General features: G+C 33.4%; 1 protein-coding gene across 1 annotated transcript; it reads left to right on the forward strand.

The window, feature by feature from the left end:
- Positions 1-1,046: 1,046 nt before the first annotated feature.
- LOC140041173 (uncharacterized) lies at positions 1,047-5,243 on the forward strand. Its single transcript, XM_072087596.1, has 4 exons — positions 1,047-1,128; positions 3,589-3,829; positions 4,255-4,384; positions 5,060-5,243. The coding sequence occupies exons 2-4, from the start codon at positions 3,601-3,603 to the stop codon at positions 5,241-5,243; spliced, it is 543 nt and encodes a 180-aa protein (XP_071943697.1). The 5' UTR covers positions 1,047-1,128; positions 3,589-3,600.
- Positions 5,244-21,346: the final 16,103 nt, after the last annotated feature.

Below are 21,346 nucleotides of genomic sequence, written 5' to 3' on the forward strand. Positions count from 1 at the left end.
CTCAACTTGACGTATTTTGGATAATTTGCGTATTTTGGAAAATGAATAGTCGACGTATTTTGGAAAGACTCTCGTATTTTGGCAGAGCCATATAAAGAGTTACGACATTGAAAATTAGAAGCCATTTTTGTGTCAAAGAATTCGCACGCTGAGGGCGCGCGCGTCTCTTTTGTATAGCGTTTTCCTGTAGTTCCATGCATTATTTTTAGATTTTGTTGTCAATGAAATAACGCTTAGATTCCGTTTTTATTTTAGTAAGTAATGTTATTAATGGTATTAATTTGGTAACATATATATATTGTGTCTATAATAACAAAAGAATAAATGCTAGGGCCTACATGCAAGTCAGGATACATCAAAGCATGAACCAATACAAAAAACACACAAATTCACCTCTTTTTTTATACAGTATATGGCTCTCTGTGTGTTTTTGACACAAACTTTCAGAGACTCGTTCATCATTTCATTTGTAATAATTTGCCTTTATTATTTTAATATTGTTCATACCTATTCAATATATTAACAAATATATCCACGACACTTTATTATTTTATTTAGTCATCAAAGCATGCATTATGAATTGAAATATTACATAATTGTTATTAATGGGACGTAGTTATGGGATGTTTTGTTCCAAAATCAATCAATCGAACGTTATAATATACTAGCGTACGCGCGCGCAATATTCTTTGGCGCAAGTGGTTCTGTACGCTGTGCACGTCGATATTCCACCGTAAAATGTGCAATTACATTTTTTTTAATATAAGAAAAAGTTTAAAGTAATTTCTTGCTCCTATACTTTACATGCATTAACGGAGACAAGTTTGACACAAATTGATCTGCATATCACGTGACTTAAATCCAATGTCGTAACTCTTTATATATGGCTCTGTATTTTGGATTAGTATAGCGCCCTCAACTTGACGTATTTTGGAAAAAATTCTGCGTATTTTGGACTGAATTTCACCAACCCTATTGTGTATTTGTGATATATTATCTGGCTATGTTGGCGTCCCATACATAACGCCCGAACCGAAAATAATTAATATAGGTAGATCGCCTGAAATGAGTTTGCGGGCTGAAAAACTACAGTATTTTGCAGCAATTGTATAGGCGCTAGGCATAAGGGTAAGTTTGTAGCCTACTGCTGTTTCGCATGTAATCTTTCATTAAACAATGAATTTTGTTTTGGTTACTTAGTAGGCTCATAAAGATATTATAGTGAGTTCACTATAATATCTCTATGGTAGGTTGGCTAGTTAGGCCTACTAATAGGCCTCCCTCTAACACAACCTACACTCTCTGAGACTGGGCCATGGCATGGCGTCTGGCGTCCGCGACGCTCACGGAGTGTGTGGTGGTTCGATGACGTTCTTTGAATGCATTTCTTCCTATTAAAATGAGCTACGGTATATGAAGCGCCGTTGGCTACAAACATAGTACAGTAGTTAACAATCGCATTTTTGATAACAAATTTTAATATTATTTAAATTAATATAAGTAGGGTATTCAGTTGCATGGCTACAGCTTGAGGTCACACACACACAGGCAGCACATTAAAGTAAAAAATTGACCATTTTGAAGTGCCATTTTTTAATTATTAGATTAATATTTTTTGGGCAAATAATACATTTTTGGAAAGGTACACATGTCTACTTTCAAGTGCTGTAGACAATTCGCGGAAATATCAATTATTCAATGAAATACAACAAGATTACTAACACCCTATCCAGCTGGTCACCTCATGAACATGATGAGGGAAATTCCTGCTTGCAGTTTATGACCGCCCATTTTTGGAGATCTAAAAATATGATGCTTTTTGATTGGAGTTTCCGTGACAACCTGAGGTGATTGACAATTAAATTGGTTTCCTAAGTGAAAGGCATGGGCTTTAGCTTGTAAACAAAGCATGTCCCAGGTTTATACGATGTCTAGAACAGAATTGGTGGACTTTCAAAAATAATCTTCGTTTTTTCGGTAGGTTGATGGAATATTTTAAATCAAAGACACATATAATATGAAAATATAATGTTTAAAGTAGCTATTGTTAAAATCTTAGAGTAATTGGTTGAGAATTGATGAACGGAAAAAGAAAAGAGTAGGCACATGTTTTTCCTTTCTCAAGCCACAGTCCACTTGTTCCATTGTCTCAGGCTGAGGCTAGCCTGTGCCTGCCTGCACAGGACTGCCAGTAGAATTTTTACTTAACGGAGGTTAAGTCTTATATAAATTATAGTTTAACCAACATTGATTATAATTATGATTAATATATTTCCTATTCCTAACGTTCCGAAGAAATAATAATAGGTACTTTATTATTTTTAAGTGTTTTAAAACATATTAGTTTGAAATGCTTAACATCCCTATTAATGTAAATGGAATCGTCCGTACAATGAAAGTTAAATACATTATGGACAGGTCCACTTATTTTTAAGGGGTATTATTTGGTTATATTAATTGAGGATTATGTTTTTTTTATAAAAAATGAAAGGAATACATCATATTTTGTAGGTTTTTAGTTTTAATTGATTAATTTAAAAACTGCTATAAAAATCGATGTGTTTTTTCCAGTTAATATTTATTTTTTTTAAATAATACCGATTATTTTCATATAAAAATAAAAGTGAACTTATTGTAATTAATATTTATCAACAGGTATTTAATCTCTACTACAGTCATGGAAGAAGATATTCCTGGTGATTTTCTTAAAGCTGTTGGTATTTCAGCTTTAAATCTACATAAACTTACTGCTTGCTGATAAACTTATCAACATTACAATTACGAATGGCTATCTTTGATTTTATGTATTTTTGCGATTAAACGTCATATTTTCATTTTATTACACGTTTCCATGGTAACAAAAACATTTTTAATAGAATTTTTATTAAAAATTGTGTATTTATATTATACAATTAACTGGTAAAAAAATAGGCATAATGTGAGTAATAATTAAAGAGCTATGTTAGATTTTATGTATTTTTGCGATTAAATGTCATATTTTTATTTTATTACACGTTTCCATGGCAACAAAAACATATTTTTAATAGAATTTTTATTAAAAATTGTGTAATTATATTATACAATTAACTGGTAAAAAAATAGGCATAATGTGAGTAATAATTAAAGAGCTATGTTAGATTTTATGTATTTTATTACATTCAAATATTACATAGTTTCATTATGTATTAATAATAAAACAATAATTTATGATTTTTTTGGCAACATTTTTATTGAACATTATGTATTTACATTATATTAATAACTGTTGAAAAAATTAGGCCGGTACACTTTATGGTTAAAAAGATATACCCAATTATGTACAAAAACTTTTAGCTTTTAATAAAATAATAGAAAACATAGAAACCAATGTCTTCGACTTCCTATCTATTTTTTCGTATTGTTTTTTAATGTAACTTTTGAACGCCTTGTCCGATTTAAAAAATTTAAAAAGCATTGTCATTGTCTTTCAATTCTGCTTCATATGGTATCATTTCCAAGTTCATAGGGTGTCAATCAATTTTTCACCTGAAATCCCTAATATAAGTTGCGAAAAAAAAAAATCTTGATTACAGTTTTAATATATAATAGTGATTCACAGTAATGGCAGAAAATGAAATAACCAGTGCTGATATGACAAATGATAGTTTACCAAATAATAAACGAGATGAGGAAGATCAAAAAGAAGTGAATGAGTCAAAGGATTCACCAACGACGGCAGAATTCTTTGTTACTACTGATGCAGACACAGAAGATAAAAATATTAAAGAAAATAATACAGCAATGAAGAGTGTTGGTGAAACAGAAAACCTTTCCGAAAGGCCAATTTCAGGTTAGTACCTACTACAATTTATGCCATCTATCACCCCTGCCTGTCTGTAGTCTATTTCTAATAGTTACCAATTAAAGTGTAAGCAAGCACACTGCTACAGTAGTCGGTAGTATGTAAAAGTGAGCACTAAGGAATTGGTTATCCCCATCCAGAGATGTCTCTGGATATTTTTTTCTGCCATGTCTTTACTATGTTTCTTAAAAATGGAACATCTCATAGCTTAATCTTTTATGTATTAGACACAATTCAGTACTATAAACATACTTCAGGTTATAGGATAGCAGACATCAACTTTCTGCCCTCAATTCATATTTTAATGTACATGCATGTTACATTTGCATGGATATTCTAGTTATTTTTACTTTATACTACTACTGTATACTGTACACTTCATTCATAGTTACATTATTGTGTTCTTTAATTAGATGTGTTTAAAGAAGATGATAATGTTATTCTGCCTATTGAGAACCAAACACTTGCTAGGTTATCAGATGGCTTTCTTCAGAAAATACAACCAGAATTAGATTGTTTCAACAACTCCTTCCAGGAACTTACGTAAGTGTCCTTATTAAGTATAATAAAAGAACGTTTGTCTATTGTTAAACTATAAATTATAATATAGGAATGCTTGAACCAAAAGTTCCACAAAAGTTATACAGTACTGACATTTCAGAGAAATATTGAGTTAAAATAATAAAAAATAAAATGTCTGCCGTTGCTAGATAAATGCATTGCAGGGAATATTGCGCCAGTATCGCATTGCCAATGGCTACACAATAAGCAAAAATTGTGATTCAAATGCAGAGCCATATCGCAAAATTGGCCATTCAATTGCCTACTTTAAATGCATGCTTTTTTAGGCTTAATTAGTTAAAACATCTCAATTTTCTTTTAAATCTGTCAAATCCGTTAATGAAAATAAATACATGAAATTACTTATAAACAAATTGAGCTAATCAAAATGTTTACTTGGCTCTTTATTTTGATTAGCCATTATGGCTATGCAAAAAGTTTGAATGAAAGCATGAAATTTAAAGCATATTTTTAATTCAGTCACTAGAATATGAAACTTTTGTATTAATATGTCAGTGTCATTCAACTTATTGTTATTTTGGTGTGGTAAAATAGAATATAAATTGTTTATCTTTTAATTTATCAAAATGGATCCAACATTTGATTGTGTACTGTTATATATATATATATATACAGTAGTATTTAATTTCTTTACAGGAGAAACCAACGAGTTTTGATGGAAACTGTTCAACAAGAAAATTCAAAATTTTCTGAAAATAAAGACATTAAGGATTTAGCAGACATGGCAAGTAAAATAGATATTAACTGCAATAAGTGGTATCCATGGATATTTCAAATCAAACTGAAGAATTATCATAAGCCTCATTTCCACTGGACTTAAAAATTGCATGTTTTACATTATGTATAAAAGTAATATACAACAGTATATACTGTAGGCATGGGCATAATACATGGCATACTTTTAGCTTTTACCAGATTTTTAACCAGACGTTATGGTTAGGGTTGAACCCTAAACCTTTTACCAGATTTTTAACCAGACGTTTCATTAAAACTACAGCTGTATGTGTGATAAAAAATACTCTCTGGACAGATGTGAAACTGTTCATTTATAGGACAGGCAACTTAACCAAAGAGGATCTTAATTGTGTATATGCGAGATACATTTATATGTTATAACCGATTCAGATATGACTAGGTATTTTATTATTTTTATTTAGGTAGCAGATGCTAAAGTGTATTACCAAAAGCTTGTAAATGTAAAAAAGGACATGACACAACTTCATGAAAAAGCAACCAAAATTAAGGTTAGTATTATGAATATTGAAAAACGGGGTTAAATCTGCTTGTGAAGGCACCTCTGTTCCTCTTTATTGTATCAAACAATTAATCAATACAAAAGGTAGCCAAGATATAGCCGGAGCTAATCAAGCTTGGTACCTTTTAAAACATCTTAACTAACTTAAGCTACGAAATTAACAAATAAATAACAGAACTTAAAGGAAAATAAAAAGTTGATAACGTCAAAAACAAAGCAAAACATTTTGAATAATAAATAACATAACATAAAGTGCTGTATGTACTGTACTGTAATTAACAAAACCAAATCAGTTCAATAGATAATATCTGATGAATTAACAATAAATAAAACATTGTAAATTATAGATTATTCTTTTATATACTTAAATAAAAGTAATTCTTTAAGTTGTTTAGAGAAAGCAAGTGTAATTGTTCGTAATTCTAAAGGTAAATCATTCCAAATAACAGCACCGGAAAAAGAGATTCTAAATCCTCCACAATTAATACGATAAGGGGGAATGGCTAAATTAAAATAATGATTAATTCTTGTATTATATGCATGATCGTTAGTTTTAAAATAATCAGATAAACTGTGAGGTAATCTATTATTAAATAGATCAAAAAAAGTGTAAAGGGTCATACTGGTTAAATTAATGTTTGTGCAAGACAATTTTCGAGCCAGAGTACTTGGCGAATAAATAAATTTAATTGTTATTGTTAAAAAGTAACACTATTGATGTTATTTAAAATAATAATTGTAAATGTTAAGCTTTTTTTTTAATTATTATTATTATTTACTATACAAACCATGGTTTAACCTTTTTGTGCATTATCTTAAAATAATGTTATACTTTGTAGTTCTGTATCATTGCAATTTTAGAAAAGAGCACTGAAGTTACAAGGCCAAAAGATGAAGGAGAATCTGTTGAAAGAGCAGCAGAGAGATCATGAGCTTGAACAGGAACGTAAACTTATAGCCCAACCTGCACGCAGGTCTAATATTCTGTGATAAACAATTGATGCACTTGTTTACATCATAAAAGAGCAGCAGAAAGATCATGAGCTTGAACAGGAACGTAAACTTATAGCCCAATTTTCACGCAGGTCTAATATTCTGTGATCAACAATTGATGCACTTGTTTACTTCATAAAAGAGCAGCAGAGAGATCATGAGCTTGAACAGGAACGTAAACTTATAGCCCAATCTGCAAGCAGGTCTAATAATCTGTGATCAACAATTGATGCACTTGCTTACTTCATAAAAGAGCAGCACAGAGATCATGAGCTTGAACAGGAACGTAAACTTATAGCCAAACCTGCATGCAGGTCTAATATTCTGTGATCAACAATTGATGCACTTGTTTACTTCATAAAAGAGCAGCAGAGAGATCATGAGCTTGAACAGGAACGTAAACTTATAGCCCAATCTGCAAGCAGGTCTAATAATCTGTGATCAACAATTGATGCACTTGCTTACTTCATAAAAGAGCAGCACAGAGATCATGAGCTTGAACAGGAATGTAAACTTATAGCCAAACCTGCATGCAGGTCTAATATTCTGTGATCAACAATTGATGCACTTGTTTACATCATAAAAGAGCAGCACAGAGATCATGAGCTTGAACAGGAACGTAAACTTATAGCCCAATTTGCACGCAGGTCTAATATTCTGTGATCAACAATTGATGCACTTGCTTACTTCATAAAAGAGCAGCACAGAGATCATGAGCTTGAACAGGAACGTAAACTTATAGCCCAACCTGCACGCAGGTCTAATATTCTGTGATCAACAATTGATGCACTTGTTTACATCATAAAAGAGCAGCACAGAGATCATGAGCTTGAACAGGAACGTAAACTTATTAGCAGGGTTGCTAACTTCCATTTTTTATGAAGATTGTGCATTTTGTGACAAAAGCACCAAACTTGGCACAAACCTTCTTTAGGGTATATCTAACAATCCTAGAAGGGGTGCCCAAAAATCGGAACAATTTAACGACGTCATTTGGACCACGCCCCTTTTTTTAGTATTACGTAATTAGGAGAAAACTTAAATTTCGTATATATATACCAAGTTTGGTATCAAATTAAAACTCATGACATGTACATTGCAATACACACATAAAAAATATATGATTTCTCTTCAGACGGAATATATAGGTCAAATAATGTAATTTTCTGTCATATTGAAGGGGATTTCAATCAAAACGCGCCAATATTGTGCTATGTTATGAACATTGTAGTTATAAGAACAACAACATTCATTTTTGTAATAGAACTCCTAATATATATTTATCCTGTACCAGTTACTTTCCTTTAACATATAATTAGGAACCACTGAAAAAAAGTATATAAAACATATACTGTATCAAACTTGGCTCAATGATCACTGGACTAAGTAAACAGACAAAAGACCATTTGACTGACAATTATGGCGTTAGCATCCATAATAATACATGGAGGTGATAATCAACTTTACTTTTATGAAATTATTTATCTGGAAACAAACACTTATAATGGTACAGAGTTGCTAGATGACGAACAAGTTCCACGGCATGGGTAACAAAGACCAGTGCAAGAAAGACCTGCTGAACGGCACTTGCAGTTCCCTGAGCAAAAAGGCAACTTTTTGCAGCCACACTTTAGCAATTCCCTACATGCCTTGGATGCTTCAGGTAGTATGGTCCAGACTGTTGTCCATGTACTGCCGGTTTTAGTCCAACCAAAGTCTTCTGGTGATGGAGCATTCTGCTGTGGCTGTAGACTGGTGGTCCAAATGCTTGCTTGGTATATGGATCGGTTGGAATGCTGTAAAAGTGCATCCTGCAATAAACAATTTAAAGATTGGTGTTACCTTTTAATGAAAGAAAAAAAATGAACCTGATAATAAATTATTAAACCACAATTGCTCCCCTTACCTGTGTAGGAGGAATGTTGTCCATTTTCCGTGCCTTTCTTAAAAAAAGATCTTGTCTTAGCTTAGTAAGACTTCTTAAAGTCTTGTAGTATAGATGACATGTAAACTCCTCTAGCAACTGGAATTGAGATGAGTTGACTCCTAGAGATTTGAAAAGGTGATGTGCCATGAAAAGAAAGGCTTCTGTGACTGCTGGAAATGAGCATGCGGAGTGTTTTGCTTTTCCGAAGAACTGGGATGTACTGTAGTATCGGACACAGTAAATGCATGAAAAACTGGCAGCCCTCTTGACTTATCCTCTCCTAGGTTATGGCAGATGGTATTTATATTAAAATATTGGAAGTGCTTACCCATGCCAAATGCGACCCAGATACACGTAACCAGGATAACAGGCTATTAGATTGCAGAAAATACCAACCAGGATAACAATGGCATCAGTATCAGCTGTACGCACCAAAATAACCCTGCTACCTTTCTTTAAGGCATCATCAATGTGAATGCACATCCTGGAGTCGGCCTCTTCATGGTCGCAGATTGACATAGGTTGAGTAGATGTCCGGGATACAACAGACTCGCCTACAGGACATAATAAATATCAAGAATTACTTACTAATTTAATATGCCTTTTAAATTAATTATTGGTACGAAACTGTATAAGTAAATTAATCGTTTGGTTACAAACAAAATAAATTAGTATGTATCATAATAAAACTTACCTGATGTAATGTAAACTTCTTTGCAGTCAGAGTAATCATGGGTAGACACCTTCGTAGTTAAAAAGTTAAAGAACTCCTCTTCATTTACTGTATCTTTCAGAAAGTCTTGGAAATTCCATGGAATCTTTGTTTGTCCCCCAACTTTCCTCCTGACGTACCCCTTTTCCTCTTTTTTCTCTTGTAGACTGCTTAAGACTATCTGTTCTGTAAGTGTCCCACACTATATCAATTCTGTTACTATTCTGCAGCTGCTGTCTGGTCCACGGTAGAAAGACCTGTCATACAAATGATACTAGAATAACGATCCGCATATAGAAGTGACCAATTATGTGGTGGTTAAACAATAGATACAATCCTGAATGCAAAGAAATGTACTCACCTTATCACCGTAGTCATAAAATATAAATGCATGTTTGCTGGAAAGAGCATGGACAATAGCAGCTCCGTCAAACACCTTTACGTCAAAATATGTAGGAGGTTCAGGTTGGCCTTCAGTCTCCAAATGCTGTAGCAACTCAGACTTCTTAGTTGGTAGTCGAAGTTTTCCATTTACTGCCAAAGAGGGTGGCCATGGCTGGTTTTAATGCATGAAGAAGTCTTCCAAATCTCCATCACGAGATTGACTTTCAATATACAGTCGACTGAATAGGCTGCAGTCACTTTTTTAACTCTTAACTTGTTGCTTTGTTTTGGCCACTGATTTTGACCGTGGTGTGTTGAACAACGGCAGCTTATTCTGTTTGATGGCTTGTTGAATTGCAACACTTCTGTCGAGAATAACTTCCTTGAAATATTTTTGGTACTGGGTAGTACCTACATCCTGAATTGTACGAACTGTCACTACTGGACTTTCATTATCACAATCTCGAGCATCCAAGACCAGAAGTTCTGAACAATTATCGAGGAATGGGTTGCCTGCATTTGAAATTGTTTCGTGTAGCCTGTTGACCTGAACTTTAAATGTTTCTTGGGTAGAGAGTCCTTGTTCTCGTTGCTGAAAGTCATTCGGATCATCAACCATGAACTGACTCTCGAACTCTGTAATCAGTCTCGCTTGTTCTGGCCTCGCCACCATCCACCTCTTAAACGCTGTTGGATTTTCAGTAAGTCCGACTGCACCCCCAGTTCCTTTTACTAATTCGTTGTTCTGCTCATGAGATTGGTCAATGGGCATACAGGAGAACTTTCTTGTTGTTTTTGGAATAACCCAGAACTTCTTAAAATCTTCTTTGATGTTTACAGGTAGTGTATTCATGTCCCTAATGTGGATGGGAATTGCCTTTTTGCTCAGGGAACTGCAAGTGCCGTTCAGCAGGTCTTTCTTGCACTGGTCTTTGTTACCCATGCCGTGGAACTTGTTCGTCATCTAGCAACTCTGTACCATTATAAGTGTTTGTTTCCAGATAAATAATTTCATAAAAGTAAAGTTGATTATCACCTCCATGTATTGTTATGGATGCTAACGCCATAATTGTCAGTCAAATGGTCGTTTGTCTGTTTACTTAGTCCAGTGATCATTGAGCCAAGTTTGATACAGTATATGTTTTATATACTTTTTTTCAGTGGTTCCTAATATTATGTTAAAGGAAAGTAACTGGTACAGGATAAATATATATTAGTAGTTCTATTACAAAAATGAATGTTGTTGTTCTTATAATTACAATGTTCATAACATAGCACAATATTTGCGCGTTTTGATTGAAATCCCATTCAATATGACAGATAATTACATTATTTGACCTATATATTCCGTCTGAAGAGAAATCATATATTTTGTATGTGTGTATTGTAATGTTTTAATTTGATACCAAACTTGGTATGTATATACAAAATTTAAGTTTTCACCTAATTACGTAATACCAAAAAAAGGGCGTGGTCCAAATGACGTCCTTAAATTGTTCCGATTTTTGGGCACCCCTTCTAGGATTGTTAGATATACCCTAAAGAAGGTTTGTGCCAAATGTGGTGCTTTTGTCACAAAGTGCACAAAAAAAGTGCTAAGTTACCCTGCTATATAGCCCAACCTGCATGCAGGTCTAATATTCTGTGATCAACAATTGATGCACTTGTTTACTTCATTTGATGATTGTGAACTACACTTTCTTTAATATAATAGGGAAGATGCAATAAAAGAAGTCATCAAAACATTATTGATACAAGCCAAGGATGATGATGTTTGTAAAGATGCTAGTTAAATGCTCTCTATATTAATAAAAATCAAAGTATATTCTAGAACAATATCAGACCATTAAATAATGTCAGCTATTCATCAGTCGTTCTCAGGCCTACTGGAAATAAATAGGTTGATTTTTTTACAGTATGTACAGTATACCCATTATTACAATTAATTCGTAATAAGTGAACATGTAAAATAAATTTCAAGGATGTAGAGAGTTACCATTCCCAAACCTCAAATGTATGTCAATTTATCAATATTTCTTGTTTATTAATGAATGTTGTTTGAAAATGGTACCATAGTCAAGTTAATGATTATGCAGGCTTATACACATCCAAAGATACATTTAGCCCTACTATTCCCATACTTGTGTAATACTTTGGAGGCATCTAATATTACAATACATACGTAAACGTAACTGTACGTATTAGGTGTATATTGACTGATTGATTGAAATTTATATTTATACTGGGTAACCTCTTCAGGCAAAGACTGGTCTCCCAGAGGGCCCAGTTGGTGATCAGTGGCTGTGATGTACTAATACACCGGGGTAACCCCCTACTCGTCTCGAAAGATGTACTAGGTTCTTTAAAGTGCACACGAGCTAGATGTGTACACTGGCCCTACGGTTTATAGTCCTTATCCGAGAAGACTCGTTCTACCACCAGAACCATGGAGTGAGTGAGCCTCGAACCCCTGCCGATGTTATGGCTACGTAATTACGGTTACACTGTCTTAACCGCTCGGTCACTCACTCACTCGATATATATTAATCCAAAGGCAAAATACTGAAAAAAATGGCAATGGTGTGGGTATCAGTGGCTGGATCTCAATGGAGATACAAAAAAAGTGAAAAGCTAAATCAAAACGATAAGTAAAACAGCCAGAAAAGTTAGCAGAGCTTTCGGGCAACACTAGCCCTTCATTAGTGCAAGTCAGGTGTATATATTATATATTATGATGTTATTTTTAATTTATGCTGTTGCGATTAAATAAAGTACTGTTTATGTATTTTGTATAAATAGAGTTTAGACATTGTGAGTAAATGAACAAGCAGTTACCGGTACAGACATACTTGTCAATTTCTATTACCAATTTTAATCAGCGATTGTCAATGAATGTATAGTGAAGTAGAATTCATTTGGCAACATACATACAATGTGTGTGTTGAGGCGCAATATAGAGTGATTTGTTTTATTCATCATAAGCCTAGACAGACAGCACTCTACTAAGTAAGGGTTAGGACAAAAAACAAAATTAACATTTGAAATAGTTTAATTACTGTAGTTAACAAAATTACATAAATGTTGTTTTTGTCAAGATTGTCATACCAATTGAAAATAAAATTATAAAATTATTAAAGAAAAAAACAACTTCCTAAATTCTTTATAGACCTATCTGTATACAGTGGCGTATCCAGTGGGGTGCCCCCCCCCCCCCCTGATGTCGTGTCCGTCGGCACATCATCGCGTCCGTCGGCAAACAAGGTGCCTGGGAAAAAAATAAACTATTATTCTGACAATAATTGAATTGTAAACATAATTATTTTTAGTGTTTGTTTATTTACATATCATATCATTGATCCCTTCAGATCAAATATTTTTTATTTTCATTACATCATTCTAACGAAACACGTAAAAAATGTGGTCAAAATATCGTACTACCTAGCACGTACGTACGGCCGTACGCGGTAGATTGTTTACTCAAAAGTCTTTGACCTTACCCCCTATTCAATCTTGTTTTTGCAGTTGTGCCTCTCATGACCTGGGGCGGATTGCTATAAGCGGTCTATAAACGGTCTAAAGCGTGGTTCCCACTAGCGACGCAACGCAAGGACGTAACGCAACTCAAGTAATTGACCAATCACAAGCGATGGCTTATTCGCTTGTGAATTGCTAATTAGCTGTCTATAACTTCGCTTGTCATTGGTTAAAACGCTTGCGTTGCGTTTACGTCCTTGCGTTACGTTCTATTGGGAACCAAGCTTTAGCGCTTAGCTTGCCGGCTATAATTCGTGACGTAGCAAGTAGTCTTTATTTAAGCGTGGTTCCCACTAGCGACGCAACACAAGGACGTAACGCAACGCAAGTGAATTGACCAATCACAAGCGATGGCTTATTCGCTTGTGATTGCTAACTGTCTTAACTTTGCTTGTCATTGGTTAAAACGCTTGCGTTGCGTTTACGTCCTTGCGTTACGTTCTAGTGGGAACCAAGCCTTATAGACCATGCTATACCGCGGTCCCTAACCTGTAAACGGTCTTTAAAATTAAAGCCTACTCGAAGGAGTCTTAAAACAGTCTTAAACCTCTCTTTTTGTTGCTTTTACGTATTATTTATCGTCAAAGACAACCAATTGAACGACTTTTAAGTGTTAAATCAAATAATAACGGTGGTTTTATTCTTATATAGGCCTAGAATGGATTTTCTCGCACATTTCTACGCGAGAAAATGGATTTTCTCGTACAATTCTAAATTATCTGTATATTATTCTTCGCAAGGTAAAAGGTGTCTAGGCAGGCTTGTTTTAATACAATACAAATACTATAGGAGGCCTAGCCTAGCTTCACCCATTCCTACGCTAAGATTATATATTACATAGCCTATTATTATTAAACTGCTGCAGTTAAATAAATAAATATAATATTTACATCAATGCACAAATAATTACTTTACCTCAGAAAAAATCGAAGATTCCAAAGGTTTCACTTCCGCCGTGGTAACTCACTTCCGCCGTGGCATTCTGTAATTTTCCGTGGTGTTGTTTCATTATTAATTTGCCGTGGTGTTTCAATACTAATTTGCCGTGGTGTTTCATTTTTAAGTTGCCGTGGTATTTTTGTTAAATTGCCGCGATGTCTTATTTTTAACTTGCCGTGATGTTTTATTTTTAATTTTCCGTGGCTTTTTTCAAATTGCCGTGGCTTTTTTCAAATTGCCGTGGCTTTTTTCAAATTGCCGTGGCTTTTTTTGAAAAAATTGCCGTGATATTTTTTTACAGTTGCCGTGACACTTATAGGCCACCGTATAAAATGAATCTACACTAATACGAGTTTTGATTTGATGATATTAATTAATAAATACTAGGCCTACTTATTAATTACATTAAGAACCCAATAGCATATTAAAGATATTTAGGTCTACGACCCAATAGTAGGTCGTATCAGATATTATTTTTTGAAGTTGAACGACCTTTGTCACGAACGAAAGGCTCTTTTCTTATCGTTATGGTATTGTAGCTAGCCCATGGCTAGCCTAGCCAAGCTTGTGTAGGCCTATGCAATGTATTACTTTTGAATTTAAAATGATTATGTACAGTAGGAATTCCTATGCACAGTGTATGTTTTTTATACCTTTTAAAATAATATTATTAAATTAATATTTATATTGTAAGGTAATGGAAATTTTACGTTAACGATGTACGTATTATCCCCAATCATGAAAAATAAAGATTTCAGACTTTTAATAATAGGCCATTTTGGAGTTTTAATTAAAGATGTATTGTCCCTTGAAACAAAAAAAATGAAGGTCAAAATATTCTAAATTTAAATTGGCCATATCAAAGTAATATTAAAGTTATTCACTTTAAGTCGAAAAGTTGAGCCAAAAACAATATTAAGTTTACGTAATTAACAGGTAAATTAAATAGATTACATTTCGTCTGGAAAATCGTCGCAAAGATCGTCGTAAACAAAGATTTCAAACCACAAGTAGTATGCATGATGCTAATTAGGATTGTTTACCACCCGTCACGGTTGAGAAGGTGTTTTCACACAGATCGCTAGGAAGTTTTATGATTATGCATACAGTGTAGCCAAACAAGCGTGTTGCATTATGAGATATGTTTTGATCGAAAACTTTGACTGGAAGTCAAAGTTATTTTTTGAACAAAAAAACGTCTGTATTTCAGTTAAATGATTTTTTTTTTCGACTAATTTTAGGTGAAAGTTAATAACTGTTATGATACTTCAAAATGACCCACTTTTTTTTCGAAATATAAAATGTTTAATTTTTTTTTTAATTAGTCAAAGGGACAATACATCTTTAAGTTATAGGCCTACAACTAAGATTATTGTTTATTATGTGTATATGTAATTTGGAAAATCATAAAAAATACATGCAAAGTAAAAAACATTCAATTACGGTACTGACACGACTACAAATACATTTATAATAACACATTTTCCAGGAAGCTTATAATATGTGATACTATCATCTTATCATGAAGATCGGTTTTCTGTATTCCATATTCTTGATTTTATTTTTTTATTATGGTTTCTGAAATTAATTTTTTTTTTAAATTGTTCATTTTAATTCAAAATTTCCACCGGCCAAGATATCAATAATTATTAAATTAACACAATATTAAACGCTTTATTAAGCAAGCATGTATTTCTATACATTACAACTTACAAAAATACATGTTACTATATAGGCCTATAATTCATTTCAAATGTTACACTTAAAAACCCGAAGAAAATTGTAATTTTCTTGATAAAAACATCTGTTAGTGCTACTGTACATATAATTTCTAACCTGCTATTTATTTTATTAAAATAAAAAATAGTACTGTAGCTGGAAATGTACTACATTGAAGCACACGTACGTAGGGCTAGATGGGCTAGGCTAGCTTGGCCTTGCTTGTGACGACCAACAAAGTGCTGCTGCTGTGTGTGTTAACTGTTTGTGAATCTGATGGTACATACATTGGTTTGTGGCTGCTTATACAGTATTATATTATTAAAATTATAGGCCTATTATTATTATTACAATGAGGTTCAGTACTACTATTAATATTTATTATTATATTTACAGTGAGTATATTAGGACCAGATAGTGTGCACTCTCGACTTTTATAAGAAACGGCAAATGAAATTAGTCCAATTCTCAGCACTTTATTTTCCAAGCTTTTACATGAGGGAACTATTCCTGAACAATGGAGGCAAGCTAATGTTTCACCAATCTATAAGAAATGCTGTAAAACTAATCCTCTAAACTATAGGCCAGTGAGTTTAACGTCAATACTATGTAAAACCATGGAGACATTCATCAAGAATGAAATATCGAAACATGGAAGATAATAAACTATTTTGTAACGAACAACATGGGTTTCGCAAGGAAGATCCTGCAACACGCAACTGCTTGAGGCCACTGAGAAATGGTCTTCAGTGATAGATGAAGGACACTCTGTCGATATCTTGTACTGATAATGATTTTCAAAAAGCTTTTGACTCTGTTCCGCATGAAAGACTTCTCCATAAAATGCATACATATGGTATTCGTGGTGAATTGTTGATGGACTAAAATATACTTGTCAAATCGTGTCCAGCGAGTGGTGGTAAATGGCGAAGTTTCGGATTGGATATCGGTCCAGAGTGGTATTCCTCAAGGGAGTGTATATGGTGTAATCTGCTTTACAATATTTATCAACGATCTGCCTCAATTAGTTAAGTCACCTCTTTTTTTTGTTTGCTGATGATTCAAAGACATACAAAGCTGTTGATTCAGACATAGATGCTCTTGATTTTCAGGCGGACATTGATAAGATGTATAAATGGTCAGTAAAGTGGCAGTTGCCCTTTAATATTAATAAATGTAAGGTTATGCATCTCGGTAAAAAATCCTTGAACACAACATACTTTATGGGAACAGGTTCAGTAGAATTCAGTTAGGAGTTGTAACTCAGATTAGAGATCTTGGTGTTTTAGTTGATCATATGGATTCCTTTTAGCGAAAAAGGACAATTCAGAAAACAGCTATTTTGGCACTCGTCACAGATCAGTGCACACAGCCACAAATATTCTGCTGAGCAGTGTACTGTTTAGACTATTCCATTCTCAAAATAGGTAAATTGTTTATAAGGTCAATTGAATTGATTTAAGATTCAAGAAATTTCAACCTCGGTTTCTTAAATAGTTATTACATTATGTTCAACTGCGGTTTTACGAAAATCTATTATCATCTCTTTGGTTTTAGTAATATTAAGTATTAAGTTCATATTCTCACACCAATTAACAAATGAACAAATTGCAAATAAACAGGTAGGCCAGTTTTAATTCAAACTTTATAGAAACCACCACATAATATATATGTATAAAAAGGTCATATATATAATCCAAATCATAGTCCCTTAGATATATTAATTCTAACTTTACTAAGAAGAAACATAATTATTGCCTACTTATGTTCATTATATTTCCCTTTGATAAAATGGAATAACCCGCTACCAATCCAGCCTAGCCTAGCCTATGTTAGACAATGGCCGATGCGAAATTTGTTGTATACACTTAAAAGGGCTAGTAGCTTATAGACTATTTAGGTGGTATTATTGCGTATTTTCTCTAAAAAAATTACACAGAATTATTTTATATGACTTTAACTACAATATTGATTAACCAATTGTAATGAAAATAAGCAGAATATACTCACATTTGGGTATCAAACACAGGCCAATAGTACACATAAGAGAATTTCGCGCGGAATTTCCCAAAAATATGCTGTTTAGTAATCAAATTTTCGCGGGTCTCACCATCATCCAATCAAAAAAAATTTTACATGGTTAGAAAGCCACTGTATAGGAGAATACGATGTTAAAAGAACTAAGTTTTAAGAGGACGCTGTTCAAAGTTGTGGCAATTTCAAAACTATACATCAGCGAAAAACGCGAATTTCACACAGGAATCGGCTGTTTTTTGGCCGGGACAGGGTATGTTTAATGTAAATTCGCGATTTCCAGCTATCAAAAATTTATTTTTTAAATACATAGTCAGAAATTACAATACCTTAGCTTCAACATAGTATGAGAACTAATGTATACTATGCGAGATAAAGATTTTACAAGTATAAATGTGAAAAAAAGTAGTTTCCTCCATGCACTTAGAATAGGAACAATATCGTGCGGAAGACGTTTTTGGATTAGTGCACCAAAGGAATCCATATGAATAAATTGAATTTTCATGATCATCGTTGAAGTTGTTAAAAAGGCTAACTCTAGACTTGGTTTAATTAAGAGAACCTTTGAATATTTAGACAGTCATTTAGTGTCTATCCTTTATAAATCAATGGTTAGACCGATTTTAGAATATTCTAGTACGGCTTGTCTTCCTCAGTTTGTTGGTGATTCTATTCTCTTAGAAAAAGTTCAGCAAAGAGCCACAAAACTTGCTGTGGAAATTAAAACTCAACCATATAGTGACCGAATGAAATTTATGAAACTGCCATCATTAGCATTTCGAAGAAAGAGGTCTTGCTGCTTACAGATTTTTAGAATGATACAAAAGTATGATAATGTTAATCCGGGTGTCTTTTTTGAATTAGCACCATCTACTGTAACTAGAGGCCACAATTTTAAAATTAAAAAAGTTCATAGTAAATCGAAACACAGACAGAAATTCTTTTCAATATCTGCAGTAAATGATTGGAATAGTTTGCCATATCATATAGTAAATGCATCCTCTATAAATAATTTTAAAACCCATCTTGAAACACACTGGAAAACCCACAACCTAAAGTTTGAGCCATATAACCAAGATGTTCAAAGAGGGACTCACAAACCTTAACAGGTTTATAGTCTAAAGGTCAAGGTAAATCAAGGTAAAATATTAGGCCTAGTATGTATAAATCTGTCACTCGTGCAAAAAAGCTGCTCACGTTTTGTCTTGTGGTTGCTTTCACGCATCAGTGAGCATCGGTGGCAATACCGAAGAGTGGATTGAGTCCGAAACGAACCGATATGGAGGAACTCTCGTACGGAAAAAAAAATCGCACACGCAGCGGAATGTTTTCTCTCGCGCGTGGTACCATGAATCTCTCTGATCGTTACTACACAAAGTTAGAGCAATGAATTTGCCCGAATTCCGTTAAGTAAACAACTTTATATATTTTATAAGCATTTAATAACATGTTTTATTGATATTTCCAATAGTGATATATAAAATAAATTACTAAAAAACGTAATTATATGTAATTATTTTAACCAAAAATGGCGTAGTTAATAGAATTGTCGACTGAGGCCGCAAATTGTTTTCGCCGTATCTTTAGCCACAGCGAATTGTTTTACTTCTTTCGTGGCTAAAAACGACCATTTTGGGCGATGTTTTAGACCCTATTTCGAAAACTACAAGTCAGATTACGACGGACGATAAATATATAGCATGCATTTTTTTTACATAAACCAAAAGAAATTAGAAAGGTTTTCGTTCTAGACCTAGGATAATCATTTATGCTGTCTTTGATAAAAATAATGTTTTTCAAATTCCAATCAAATGACGTCATGATAAATAAAAACAATAAAATCGCTGTATTGTCACGATATTATTGGTCTTACTAATCATGACGTCATTTGGACGTGTGAAAATATAATTTTCATCAAAGGAATTGTTTATATTTCTTTTGGTTTATGTATTAAAAATGCACATTTGTCTATTTATCGTCGATCGTTATCGTCCTAGTGTATGGGCCTTATGCTGTAAATGTTCAATTAATTGATCATTCCGATTTTATTAGTTGGACTCTTGCACAGTTGCTGTCTAATCGTTGTTGTGTAATATCATTTCGAACCATATTAAAATCATAAAGAGATTCATATTCCTTAACATGTGGCTGTGCATGGAAGTCCGGTCTACAAAAACTCGGGCCCGGGATCATTGTTATTGGGCCTGAAAGTGTTGGTGAATTCATAATTATACTTAATATTAGACCTATATTTATATATATATATATATATATAATTATATTATTATACAATTGAAAGCAAAACCCGTTGAATCTCAAATCATTAGGACTAGAAATTTGGCTCATCAATCAAATAAATACTTCCGTTCAAAATGAAACTCCAACCTCTCTAATCAAAAGATTGAACTCGAAAACGGACCGTTTTTTTTAATTGGGTATGTTGAAACATTTCAATATTCATTTAAAAAAGTACATTAATTGTGGTATTGATCAGTGGCTATAGAGGCGTAAAAACCCTCGGTCAATATCATGCCTAACACAGCCACACCAAAAATCAACGAATCGTTACTCAGCACGGCCTATATTCTTTACCATTTGCCGCGTACTACTCAACGCCCGGTAAATTAAGTATTGTTTTTATGATATAAATTAGTATAAAATACATGTTATTAATAGGATAAAATGTTAAATGTCATTAACATTTATTTGTTTTACCAGAAACAAGTTAATATAGGAATATTATTAAACTATCCTTCGGGAAAACGCGTAAACGCCAACACGCCCGGTCACGCTATCGTAGCACCCGGTTGATAAAGCAAACTGTTTATACGGCAGTTTTTACTAAATAAATTGCATAAAACGAACAATTAAAGTATCCAAACAGCATTTAACATGATGTTGGCATGTAGTTGATAACATTTTTTATCATGAAAATACTACCGGTGGTCCAGCCTTTGATTAGTGCATGGATTAAAGAATAGAAGGATATGCATCGACGGTGACGTCAAACGATTTTACAACGCGCTTGCCTATTATTAAAGCACTCATGCTGCCAATCAAACAAACACGTTCATTGAACGTGTCTCTAACCGCGGCCCTCTGTAAAACGCTGCGAATCAACTGTTACATTTTTTGAGACCAAAACGTAACCATGTAGAAATCGTATGCGCAGTCTGAATGTTCTATTGACATGTCTGCGTCGATGATTAATAATTGACAACAAACATATATTGCTGAATAATTCTGTTTTAGTTTCATCACAATCGGACTACGAAAAGTTCACTTTCTTACGACTGGTAATTTTAAGTAGTTGGTAATATTAATAAAATATGCAATTTTTATATTTGAATTATCATTATTTACCTGCCATCTTCTGTCATTAAAAATTGCGTTAATCTATAGAATATTAAATTATGCATTTGACCA

The sequence above is a fragment of the Antedon mediterranea genome, chromosome 2, assembly GCF_964355755.1.
Source record: "Antedon mediterranea chromosome 2, ecAntMedi1.1, whole genome shotgun sequence".
Taxonomy (NCBI): domain Eukaryota; kingdom Metazoa; phylum Echinodermata; class Crinoidea; order Comatulida; family Antedonidae; genus Antedon; species Antedon mediterranea.